Genomic DNA, 13314 nt, shown 5'->3' on the forward strand with positions numbered 1-13314 from the left:
AGTTCGGTCAGTGTCTCAATCTAAAATAGTACCTATGTATTTCTAATATAGAAACGAAAGAGTAAACCTTTGCTGGATAAAATTAAATCAGTTCCTCACAGCTGAAAATTGTAACGTTTGGTCATTAAGAACTTAGAGATAATTATATAATACATAAATGGAATTCATCTAGCTTTGATGTTGAAAATTATGCATAATTGTATTTATATCTAGAAGTCCTTTGTTAGACACCTTCTGCTTGTATTCTTTCTATTATATATGTATGTACAAAAAGTACAAAAAACGTTGTATAACTATCTATGTGTTCCTGACCTATATCAAACAATTACAGCTAACTGTATAATTATATTGATTAACGGTGAATTTTTGGCGGTTCAATAACACATATATATATGTATGACCATAAAAAGCCGGCTAATGCAAATATAGTTTTATCGTCATCGCCTTAATAAGCCATCCCACCACTTTTGTTTACTCCGCGAAATTCCTTATTCTAAGTTGTTTTGTTATTTCATATTTGTTTGTTTCTTATATTTATTTCTTTTTTTGTTCCGGTAATCTTTTGGGTTTTCTTCCTTCGACTTCTTGTTGTATACCTTTGCCTTTCTTTCATAGAATTTATCTTTTATGGTCAAGGCTGCATTGTTTATTAAAACAAATACATTTCCTATATTTTTTCACTCACACACACACACACGCACAAGACAGTCCGCTTTGCTTTGAGGCAGGGCAGTGACAGAAGGCGTGCGTCAGGTATTGGCTGCATTAACGAGCGTTTTAAGTAAATATTGCCCAAATTGTTTAACGATTTGGGTCAAATATTACTGATAACGCGGTGAATGGTGAACACCAATATGTCTATGTGTACATTTTTAGAAATTAAGCAGGCGCATTTTTTTGGTGAGTCTCAAGAATTAGGGCAATAAATGTCGAACATGTCGAAGCTGTCATTATAACAGCAACTGGCGACTGGTGTGCATAAGATAGTGCTTGTGATTGAGTCAAATTATAGTGTTGAAATAGTTCGGTAAAAGTAAAAGATATCTGCATTTAAATCTAAGTGACATTTCTTGCTTATTTTGTGATTTTAAGCAATGATTTGAAAAATAATTGAACGGTATTATATACATAAACAATATTTGAAAAAAGATAATTGCAATGCACTTCTTTAAATAATATTTTTATCCATTCATAGCCGAATGCTTTTCTTCATTGACGCGGCTTGGGTAAGAAAATCGGTGGGACAATGTCTTAAGTTTCCTTTTTTTTGGAAAAAAATTATTTTTGAAAGCATACATTTTTAAGATAACATAAAATGCTGAAAATAAGAACTGTGATTATAGAAAAAAATAACCGATAAATTGTTTCCATTTTGAAAATAATTTCATAATAGCATTTTAAATGAAACCCCATTATTAAAAAGAACTGGAACAGTCGATTTTCACAAGCTTCTTTTGAGGCGAATTTTTGACCAGCCAAATTATTTGCCAAAGACAGGAACAAGCAGGAATCACTTGCTACCCGATCCGCATTATAACTTGCATGTATAAGAATCTCCCAACCAAGCTACCGGAGCTTTTGGGAAATCAAGAAAGAAAAACTATTATAAATAAATGTGAGTGCCCTGGTGTAGTCCTTTCTCTTTACTGGCGTGCACACCGCTTATACGATTATAGTCGAGTTAACAACAATGCGCCAATCAATTCTTCTTTTCGCTATCTGGCGTCAATTTAAGATAAAAAGTGCAGCTAGGCCCTTCTCCATCTGATCTCTACAACGGAGGGGACTTCTCCTTCCTTCCTTTATTTCCACCGGCGGGTACTGCGTCGAATACCTTCAGAGCTGGAGTGTTTTCTTCCATCCAGCAACGGGGCCTAGCCGCGCAGCCGCTGTGTCTTCATTCGCTGACTATGTCAATGTCGTCGTATATCTTGTACATTTCATCGTTCCATCAACTGCGGTACTGGCCGATGCCGATGTGCAATGGACCATAAATGTTCCGCAAAACTTTTCTCCTTTTCCTCGAACACTCCTAAGGCGGACTCATCAGATAGTACCGTCGACCATGCCTCTGTATTTCTGGACCGAAATGATGAGCGACTTGTAGAGTTTGTTCCGCAAAACTTGTCTCCTTTTCTCTCAAACACTCCTAAGGCGGACTTATCAGATAGTACCGTCGACCATGCCTCTGCATTTCTTGACCGAAATGATGAGTGACTTGTAGAGTTTGGTCCTTGTTCGTCCGCAGAAGACTTTTCAATTGTCTACTCAGTCCAAAGTAGCCCCTGTTGGCAAGAGTGATGCTGGCGTTGACCTCATGGAACATAATTCCTCTGGTACTGGCCAAAGTTGACCACTTTTGCGACTGTTTCCTTTAGCCAGTCCAATCATTGACAGTACATTTGCGTATTGAGAGTTTGACTGTAGGAAAGCAGGTCCTAGTAGATGATTCCCTGCCAATTCCCACCAAACACATGTCAAAACCTTTTTGACTGTCAATAATAGCTTTAATACCGTTTTCTCCGGCTCACCGTGATTTGTACACGACCCGTTTTCACTCCCATAAAAAATTAAATATTTTATTAGAATTTTATATCTTTACGAACACATACTATAAGCGAAGAAATTCTGAAACTTTCGAAAAAAAATTATATAATATTTTAAACTCGGCCATTGGGACGCCATTTCCGGTGACGCTTCGGAAAAAAGAAGCGTCCACATTGGCAGAACGACTCCTTACAGGATCATCCAAAATGAAAGATACTTATTTTAGTTAAAACATTAACAGACATTTTTACAAAAAATGAAAATTTTAGTGAATATTTCAGGCATTTTTTTTTCAAACAGTTGTAATGAAAAAAAATCCTTCGTCTAAGTCTTTAAGTATTGTATCTCAAAGACCTGTGTAAAATTTCATGATTTCGGTTGAGTAGTTGTCGAGAGATTTTGCCAACCGACTTCAAAAACAGAGTTTCGAGAAAAACGCGTTTAAAGACGACACACTTAGCCTAGCTAGCCTCGAGCCCACAGGTTTTCAAGGCCGTATCTCCGAAACTGTTACTCCGTTCAACATGAAAACTTAGGACAATAAAAAAATAAATTTTTTGAAACCTGTAAACCTATGTAACTTACAATAATGTCGGGACCATAAACATATTTTCAACCGTCTGGCTTGCATTTCCGCCTTTATCGAACAAAAAATATGGCGTATTTTTGCTTTGCTGGTGTCCATCTTTGACGAAATATCACCATGCAATTTTGTATGGATTATAATCTCCAAACAAATAAGTCAGATCAGAGCACCATAACATAAAACTGCTATATAACTAAACTGGCCAATCAAAATGAAGATAAAAGTTTTTATTTCCTTTTATGCTATGAGAAATGTATGTACAAGTGTAGAGTATCAAAGCTTCAGTGGAGGAAAGTTAAATTTTTTTTCTTGTTTTACTTTAGTCGATTATTTAAGTCCAAATCCTAAACTACTTTTTATAAAACAACATTTTAAATTTAACATTATAAATTAAACTTTAGTCCAAAATAACCAAATATCCGTATTTTACCAACTCTGAACCGATTCTACAACTTATCATACATGAATTAACACAACATTTTGTAATAACCATTTGCACTTGCTATTTTCATAATTCCAGAGCTGCTTAATGTCCCAAATGGCATTATGTCATGTCAGTGAATATATAATTCGTCATCGTTAATGCTCGCATAAAAGAAAGTTCAGCAAAACGGCGGTGGACGTACAACTACAGCAGCTGTTCACTTGGGTGTACTTGTTGTGGCACAACCTGAGCCCAGCAACTCGTGTCAAAGGCCTAGAACGGCAACGACAGCAGCAACTCGATTGTACGAGCACCACTTCCAAAGCCACGGCTTCTTCAGCAGAAACGCCGTCATTGTCATCATCATCAAGAAACATAACAACAGCATCTTTAATCGGCGAATACGCTAATCATCATTATAATCCGGTAAAGCGTAAAGAAGCCATTAGCCAAACTTAAGTGGTTGTCACGACGGGCGCATACACTTACATCCACATACATACACATTCACTTTCGCCACCCGCGGACGCAGTCGCTGAAACGGGGCAGCATTTGTGGCAATAATTCGCTCCCGCATATTTGCCTCTTCACCTTTTCGCTTTTCACCGACAACGTTTTCAAACGGTAAGTGACAGAGTGGCGGCGGCAATGACCCTAACCACTGCTACACAACCGGAGAGTAGCAAAAAAATGGATGCCAAGTGTGCGGCTGAGGAGAATTTGCCATCATCAGAAATGGATCTATTAGCCAAATTGGAGGCCGCTAACAAGCTCATCGAGAGCGACGCAAAAAGTTTGAATTCGTTGCATTCGACGCATAGCCGTAAGAATTCCGACACCAGTCAAATCAGTTTGACTTCAAGTAAGTGTAAGTAAAATTTTGAAAATCTTAAATTAAATGGTTTTTATTGATTTATTTAATTTTTCATGTTAGCTGGCAACTCGAATGCTGAGGAAGACATTTGGACGCAATGGGCGACCATATTGAGCGATTGGGAGGGTGCGCTGAAGCGTAAAAATCCATGTGTACGCGATCTGGTGCGTCGCGGCATACCGCATCACTTCCGGTAAATACGAAAACATCATATTCACACATTAAACACATATATACTTGTATGTATATTTAACATATATGCATATAAATATGAAGTATTTGAAATTGGCCATAAGTAACGTAACCTCAAATTCTCCTAACATGAAGGCCAAAATGTGTTTCCATCGAAATAATAATTACAATAGTAGCCACGCATGAATGATTGAATGTCTCTTCTGAATGAGAGCTTTTATTATAATATTTGAGTGAAAATCCACTTATTTAATGTTTGAAGAATGCTTAGAAATGAAAATCGTGTAATAATCTGCGCCATGATTTAAAAGATCTAGTAAAAATAAATTAATTATTTTTGCATTAAATTGCGAAATTTGAACAATAGCATTGCCAGCCCAATTGCTTACAGCACATATCCGAATTAAGGCTTTAGCCCCTGTCTCTTAATTTAGTACTAATATTCATACATATGTACTTATTTAATTTCTCTGCAGAGCTATTGTGTGGCAACAACTATGTGGTGCCTCTGATACGGACAAAAAACAATATGCTGACTACATTAAGGCCACCTCGGCCTGCGAGAAAGTTATTCGCCGAGATATTGCACGCACCTATCCGGAGGTGGATTTCTTCAAAGAGAAGGATGGTCCTGGTCAAGAGGCGCTCTTCAATGTGATTAAAGCATATTCGTTGCACGATCGTGAGGTGGGCTACTGTCAGGGTTCCGGTTTCATTGTGGGATTGCTGTTGATGCAGGTGTGTAAAAAAAGAGTAATGAGTCTTTGGTATAAATACAACTTAGATGCAATATAATATAAGATATGTAATATTTAATTATAACCTTGTTTTTGTCTAGATGCCCGAGGAGGAAGCTTTCGCTGTGCTCGTACAAATCATGCAACAGCACCGCATGCGCGACATGTTCAAGCCATCCATGTCGGAATTGGGTCTGTGCATGTATCAACTTGAGAGTTTGGTGCAAGAGCAGATACCCGAAATGCACATACACTTTCAACAGCAGGTAAGCACGAAGTAATAACCGATTACTTTGATATTAAGTTATGCATTTCGTAAATATCTCAAGCTATAATTTTTTCTTCTTTTAAACTTTTTCATATCTCTTTCGATCTTTCTAAAGGGTTTCCAAACAACCATGTACGCTTCCAGCTGGTTCCTTACACTTTACACCACTACACTCAATCTAAATCTAAGTTGCCGCATAATGGATGTATTTCTTAGCGAAGGCATGGAGTTTATATTCAAAGTGGCACTGGCGTTACTTCTGCTGGGCAAGGAGACGCTATTGTGCTTGGACATGGAGGCGATGTTGAAGGTTAGTGTTCGTAATATTACATGTTTGTGGTAGAATATCGGTGAAGAAATTTTCACTGAAACGGTTAGAGATGAACTACGGGATCAAGAAAATCTAAAAGTTTGACTTTTTACCCAAACACAGTATATTTTCATTTAGATATTATTGACTCACAACGTTTAATTCAAAACTTTTTGTTCTTCTTTATGTTGTAGTTCTTCCAAAAGGAGCTGCCCGGTCGCGTCGAAGCCGATCCTGAAGCATTTTTCAATTTAGCTTACTCCATTAAAATCAACACGAAACGCATGAAGAAAATGGAAAAGGAGTATCAAGACTTGAAGAAGAAGGAGCAAGAGGAAATGGTAGAATTGCGTCGTTTACGACGTGAGAATCGTTTGTTGAAACAGCGCAACGACTTATTAGAGGCTGAAAGTGCCGAATTGGCCGATCGTCTGGTGCGCGGGCAGGTCTCACGCGCCGAAGAGGAGGAAACTAGGTATGTGGCTGAGTATGGAAATTAATTTTAATGTCTACAACGTACTTATTTGTTATTAATTTTACGCATCGTATTACTTTTCAGTTATGCAATTCAAACAGAACTGATGCAGCTTCGTCGCTCATATCTCGAAGTGTCACATCAGTTGGAAAATGCCAACGAAGAAGTGCGTGGTTTAAGTCTACGTTTACAGGAAAATGTAAGTTTTACCATCTTATTAATTACATTTATCATATATATTGTGCCTAATCATGCAACATGTTGCTAATCAAACTGAAATTGTCAATTAAATAATATTTATTATATTATCTTCTTTCTTATTGCGGTTTTTTGGTGTTTAACAAAAATTTAAATTTACACTCTCTTTCGAAAAAATAAAACACTCACTGAAATATCAAAAAATAATATAAAAAAATAAACTCAACAAAACTCACACACAAATTCTTGCCTTCTCTAAACAGAATGTATCCATCGATAGTGTAAGTAATGCGCAGCCGCCGGTGAAGGAAATAAAGGTTAATGTTTTTTCTATCCCTCTTGCTTGCTAACATCAAATTTATAGCATGTCTCTTCTAATAATAATTTAAAAAATTAACAATTATTTTCTTTTAGAACTAACATAAGTTGTTATAAAGTCTTTTAACTTCTAACACTACTTTACAATTTTTCTTAATATAATTGATATATGTTTCAGCAGAATGAAGATGAATTAAATTTTGACTGCTATTATATTTTTTATCTTGTATAGGGTATATTAAGTTTGCCACGACATTTGTAAAATCCAAAAGGAAATATGTGAGACTCTATAAAGTATATAACGGGTTTTTTCTATAAGCGCTACAAACGTTTTTTTTTTATTTTTGATTTAACGGGTGATTTTTTTGAGGTTAGGATTTTCATGCATTAGTATTTGACAGATCACGTGGGATTTCAGACATGGTGTCAAAGAGAAAGATGCTCAGTATGCTTTGACATTTCATCATGAATAGACTTACTAACGAGCAACGCTTGCAAATCATTGAATTTTATTACCAAAATCAGTGTTCGGTTCTTTTCTTTTTTATCGACAAATTTTGTTCAGCGATGAGGCTCATTTCTGGTTGAATGGCTACGTAAATAAGCAAAATTGCCGCATTTGGGGTGAAGAGCAACCAGAAGCCGTTCAAGAACTGCCCATGCATCCCGAAAAATGCACTGTTTGGTGTGGTTTGTACGCTGGTGGAATCATTGGACCGTATTTTTTCAAAGATGCTGTTGGACGCAACGTTACGGTGAATGGCGATCGCTATCGTTCGATGCTAACAAACTTTTTGTTGCCAAAAATGGAAGAACTGAACTTGGTTGACATGTGGTTTCAACAAGATGGCGCTACATGCCACACAGCTCGCGATTCTATGGCCATTTTGAGGGAAAACTTCGGACAACAATTCATCTCAAGAAATGGACCCGTAAGTTGGCCACCAAGATCATGCGATTTAACGCCTTTAGACTATTTTTTGTGGGGCTACGTCAAGTCTAAAGTCTACAGAAATAAGCCAGCAACTATTCCAGCTTTGGAAGACAACATTTCCGAAGAAATTCGGGCTATTCCGGCCGAAATGCTCGAAAAAGTTGCCCAAAATTGGACTTTCCGAATGGACCACCTAAGACGCAGCCGCGGTCAACATTTAAATGAAATTATCTTCAAAAAGTAAATGTCATGAACCAATCTAACGTTTCAAATAAAGAACCGATGAGATTTTTGAGAATTTTATGCGTTTTTTTAAAAAAAGTTATCAAGCTCTTAAAAAATCACCCTTTATTATTATTATTTTTCTTTTTTTTACAAAACAAAAACAGTTTGGGATATCAACGAATAAAGTTCAGCAATCGTCGCTGATTTTTTGGAATAGACCATTGACTTGACGTAGCCGCACAGGAGATAGTCTAACGGCGTCAAATCGTACGACCGAGGCGACCGATTGACTGAGCCTGACGATTGCCACATTCGCTGTATGGCTTATGGCGCCGTGCTGTTGAAACCATATAAAGGGTGGGCCATCTAACGTTTTAAACTTGAATTATCTACATATATTTCGACATTGGAAACGTCAAATACCATTCGTGACAGATATTCAGTAAAAAGTCTAAAATTTACGAAATTGGGCGCTATTCACTATTCTACAGTTCGCAGATTGGGCAGAAGATCGTTTGACCGAGGATGGTCAATTTTACCGAAAAATCATCTTTTCGGACGAGGCTCATTTCACCTCGATAGTTACGTTAACAAGCAGAATTGTCGCATTTGGGGCACAGAAAACCCGCACGTAATCGTCGAGAAGCCATCACGAATCACTGTATGGTGCAGATTCTGGTCTGGTGGAATCATCGGCCCATTTTTCTTCGAAAATGAAGAAGGAACCGTCGTAGCCATCAATGGTGAGCGATATCGCGCAATGTTAACCAAATTTTTCTTTAAGCAAATTGAAGAGGAAGACTTGGACAACATTTGGTTCCCACAGGACGGCACTACGTGCCATACAGCAAACTCTACACTCAAACTTTTACGCCCTATCTTCGAAATTTAAAATTTTATATGGCCCACCCTTATTATCCAAGTCCTTATCATCCGATTCGGGCCAAAAATATACGGTTTTCATTGAGCGGTAGCGATTCCCATTCACAGAAACGTGCCGATCTTGATCATCATAGAAGAAGTACGGCCCAATGACGCCGCCGGCTCATAAGCCGCACCAAACCGTAATTTTTTCGGGATGTAATGGTAACTCATAAGTATATTTGCTTATTGATAAAAATCTGGATCATTTTGAAGTTGTTACTTAGCCCAATTCACGAACATACGACGATTCTGGTTTTCAAGCTACTTCAGTTCTTGCGTCAATTTGATCTTCTAAGGATGCAGGCCAAGATCTTTTCGTAAAATTCGCCACAACGACGTCACAGATATGCCCAACGATTGAGAACGACGTTTCAGAGACTGATTTGGGTCTTCTCAATTGACTTCTTTGTCCCACCGACAATGTAACATTTTCTACTGTGCCTCTGGATTAAAATTTTTTCCACTAGTCCCTCAGTTTTTGAGGTAACGTTCTGAAATTTTCCACACATTCTTTTCTCCACAAGAAGTTGTCCATTTGTCGGAGCATCTGATATATGTATCTATAAAGCTGCCTAATAAACTGCGAGCGATGAAAATCAAGTCCTTGTAGGGAAAATCTTTTATTTGTCAAAAAAACTATAGCTTCGATACAACCGAAGTTAACTCATTTTCTTGTTAGAATTATTTTTGGTATTAAACTTTTTTGATTAGACAGAACAATTTCTCAAAAAATTTTTAAAGATTTTTTTTTTTAATTTTTTTCCTGTAGTTAGTATATGTAATCTATGTTGAGCTTTTGAATTTTGCTCGGAACAATTTTTTTTGCCAATTCATTGCCTTTAAAATCCATAATCCAAAAGTAAAAATGTGTCATTATATCACTTCAGCGATCAAATCATTTTATAGTCTCTAAAATGGCATCCAAACTCTCTTTTCGAAATTAAAATTTAATAAATTTATTTCTAAAACTAACACTTGCATGCGTAGCTAGTACTGTAATGGAATGTTTCATACAAAAACTAATGCATGTCTATTTATCCAACATTTGACTAAGCACATTTTTTGTAATGCAAGTATTTTTCTTCTCTTCTTCCTGCCTTTGCACAAACAAATAATCACAGAACAATTCACGTCAATCATCCATCGATGAGTTGTGCATGAAGGAAGAGGCGCTTAAACAACGCGATGAGATGGTCTCATGCCTGCTCGAAGAGTTAGTCAAAGTGCGTCAAAGTTTGGCCGAGAGTGAAGATCAAATACGCAATCTCAAATCGAAAATCGAGGAACTCGAAGAGGACAAAAAGACACTACGTGAAACTACGCCCGACAATTCGGTTGCACATTTGCAAGACGAACTGATTGCCAGTAAATTGCGTGAAGCCGAGGCTAGTCTCTCACTGAAGGATCTCAAACAACGCGTGCAAGAGCTGAGCACACAGTGGCAACGCCAATTGCAGGAAAACCGCAACGATCACAGCCAACAGCCTGTTGATTCGACACCAAAGAAATTGCTTACGAATTTCTTCGATACTTCCAAGTCGAATGAGCATACGCAACGCTTGGAGGAAGAGTTGATGACAACACGCATACGTGAAATGGAAACGCTCACAGAGTTGAAGGAGTTGCGCTTAAAGGTTGGTTCACCCACAATTTTTATTAATTTGCAGGCATTTCTTTAATTTATTTATTCATCTTCATATTTTTTTAGGTTATGGAACTCGAAACACAAGTGCAAGTATCAACAAATCAGCTGCGTCGTCAGGATGAGGAGAATAAGAAATTGCGCGAACAACTTGAACAGGCTGTAAGTCGCGAGAAAGAAATGGCCAACAAAGCGCGTGAGCAACAACACAGGTATTATTTTTGTTGCTCAACCATTTTATATAATATCATTATCTTAACGACTATTTAAATTTTACACAGATATTCCGATTTGGAGTCTCGCATGAAGGATGAGTTGATGAATGTGAAGATTAAATTTACTGAACAAAGTCAAACTGTTGCTGAACTGAAGCAAGAAATATCGCGGTTGGAAACAAAGGTATTTAAAATTTTGTTTATCTTTATACCCAGAGCAGGGTAATTAAGTTTGTCGCACCCGGGTGAATCGTGTGAGACCCTAAAAAGTATATATGTACATTAGGGTGTTTTTTTTAACTATTAATTTTTTTTCAGTCCCGTTACGAAATTTCCTTGGAAATACCCTAAAAAAAAAATTCCTTGAAATTTTAGCCCTTTATATTAACATTAAGAACTGGACCAAGGCATGTAAAAATTTTCCATAGAAAATACGCTACAATCATGATTTTTTATCTTAAAATTCCTACAGATTAGAGCTATTTTATGGTATTACTTTGACTTTAGACGCTGCTCACTCTACAAAAGTGCCCTGTGCAACAAAGTTGTAACTCACACCGGCGAGGTAGTACGGAACTCTAATCCCGATTTTTACAAAAAATTCGCATTTTTTTGTATTTATCTCGTAAATGACAGGAGCTATAGAAAAAATGTAGATCACAAATTTGTAGGAAATTTTATTTGCTATAAAAAACGGTCAAAATCGCTATCATTAATACTTCTCGAGATATTCAGCGACAGGTTGAAGACCCGTCCGGTTGTTCCTTCTGGGTATTGTTGTTGTAGCGGCAGGAAACATTCCTGAAGTAATTTCGACGAATCGGGTGTTAGAAGGATGGTCAGCGCCGAGTTGAGAACCTTGGTTTCCTATGTCGGTCTGTCTTTGACCGAATAAAAATTCGGGTTATTTTCGGTGACGTAGACCCGACTATCTCTGGATGTTACAACTTGTGTCGAAAACTTAATATTCTCTGTTGAGGGTATTAATATTTGAATTTTACTATGTATTATGTCTTCTATTCACCACTAATTACATTCTAATAATTTATGAACATATTTAATTAAAATATTTTTTTTTACAGAATTCGGAAATCTTAGCTGAAGGCGAGCTGCGCTCCAATTTAGATGAATCAGACAAGGTGCGTGATCTGCAGGATCGTCTGGCTGATCTCAAAGCAGAGGTAAGTTGCTATTCTTATTAATTGAAAGCAAACAAAGCAGTAAATATATTTTCTTAATTAATTTTTTGTTTATTAACAAAAAAATCTGCTGTAAATATTCAAAATTGTTGAAAAGCTCATCAAACATTAATGTCATTTACATAATTGCCGCGCGCTCATAACTACGCACAGTGTGACGAAGCAGACAAAATAAATATTAAAGAATGGTTACATACATACAATATTTTCTGTGTTAAAGAAATGTATACAAATAATCCCTGCAGGTTGTAACAATCTAGTAAAAGTGCGATTTATCGTTTGTGAGCTGTTAGGATTTCGTTATTGTTTTTGAAAGTAAATATTTTTCTTTTGTCTTTTTGTTTTGTTTTTGTGTTTTTTTTTTTATTATGCGAATTAACACTCATGTGTTTGTAAGGGAAATGCATCTAAAATTCCTATGCCTATGCTGTCTGGCTTTGTGCGCCCATTTATAGAGAGAACAATTGCCTGTAACACTCATACACACACATACTTGCATAATTGGAATTTTTGCTATCGAGCAGTCTAAGCGCTGCTCATAAGAACATTTTGCCACACAAACAATTATATATGCGTACAAAGGCCCATGGGTACGTATTAGGGTGAGCCAAAAGAATTAATATTTTTGTTTTTCAGTTTAAATTGAGTTGAAAAAAAATCCCCTGAATTTGATTTTTTGGAAAATTGAGTGCGGTATTCGCAAAACCATTCTCTCGAAAACTCGTAAAGTTGACTCATCAACTGATTTTGTGTTGTTGTTGGTGTTTTAACGGTTACTCAATCCCCTTTAGGATGTTAAGGGTTATCTGTGTTGTCGTCGACGTCATCTAACGGTAGGCCCAGGAAACGTGCTGTGCGAGTTAATGATGAGACTACGAAACGTACGCATGTCTAAAACACTGGAGACGTGTCTTCCGTTCATCACAGCATGACCGATCTATTTGTTCGCTGTTCGATCCGGAGATAGTCCTCCTATTATTGTTTTTTTGTCTCACCCTAATATGTACATACATCTGTATGCTTTCAGTTGTTCAAATTACTGAGAAAGCTTTGCGTTCATACTTGCATACAAACATACATACTTACATATATGCAAATGAAACCAAAAAATAAATTTTTTACATGTTATTCCGCTATCTCGTATGTATGTATGCGCTATTTTGTTGTTATTCCATTATATATTACAGGAAATTCTTGATGAACCCTTTTTTATATAAAACAAAATAATAAAAATTTGGTTTATGGA

At 36.8% G+C, this 13314-nt stretch overlaps 1 protein-coding gene across 10 annotated transcripts in view; it reads left to right on the forward strand.

The window, feature by feature from the left end:
* The window catches only part of LOC105224140 (ecotropic viral integration site 5 ortholog), a 72860-nt gene that overhangs the window by 55013 nt on the left and 4533 nt on the right, over positions 1–13314 (forward strand). For 6 of the 10 annotated variants that reach the window (XM_049456248.1, XM_049456245.1, XM_049456242.1 and 3 more), the window contains 12 exons: positions 3654–4425; positions 4492–4624; positions 5100–5361; positions 5462–5626; positions 5744–5938; positions 6133–6413; positions 6498–6612; positions 6875–6928; positions 10134–10646; positions 10721–10866; positions 10936–11053; positions 11952–12050. In XM_049456248.1, coding sequence (XP_049312205.1) covers positions 4206–4425; positions 4492–4624; positions 5100–5361; positions 5462–5626; positions 5744–5938; positions 6133–6413; positions 6498–6612; positions 6875–6928; positions 10134–10646; positions 10721–10866; positions 10936–11053; positions 11952–12050 — 2301 coding nt within the window. In that variant the 5' untranslated portion in view covers positions 3654–4205. The remainder of the gene's footprint in view (positions 1–3653; positions 4426–4491; positions 4625–5099; positions 5362–5461; positions 5627–5743; positions 5939–6132; positions 6414–6497; positions 6613–6874; positions 6929–10133; positions 10647–10720; positions 10867–10935; positions 11054–11951; positions 12051–13314) is intronic. The other 4 variants (XM_049456249.1, XM_049456247.1, XM_049456244.1 and 1 more) reach the window with 3 other exon arrangements.

Source organism: Bactrocera dorsalis, chromosome 4 (assembly GCF_023373825.1).
Source record: "Bactrocera dorsalis isolate Fly_Bdor chromosome 4, ASM2337382v1, whole genome shotgun sequence".
Lineage (NCBI taxonomy): Eukaryota > Metazoa > Arthropoda > Insecta > Diptera > Tephritidae > Bactrocera > Bactrocera dorsalis.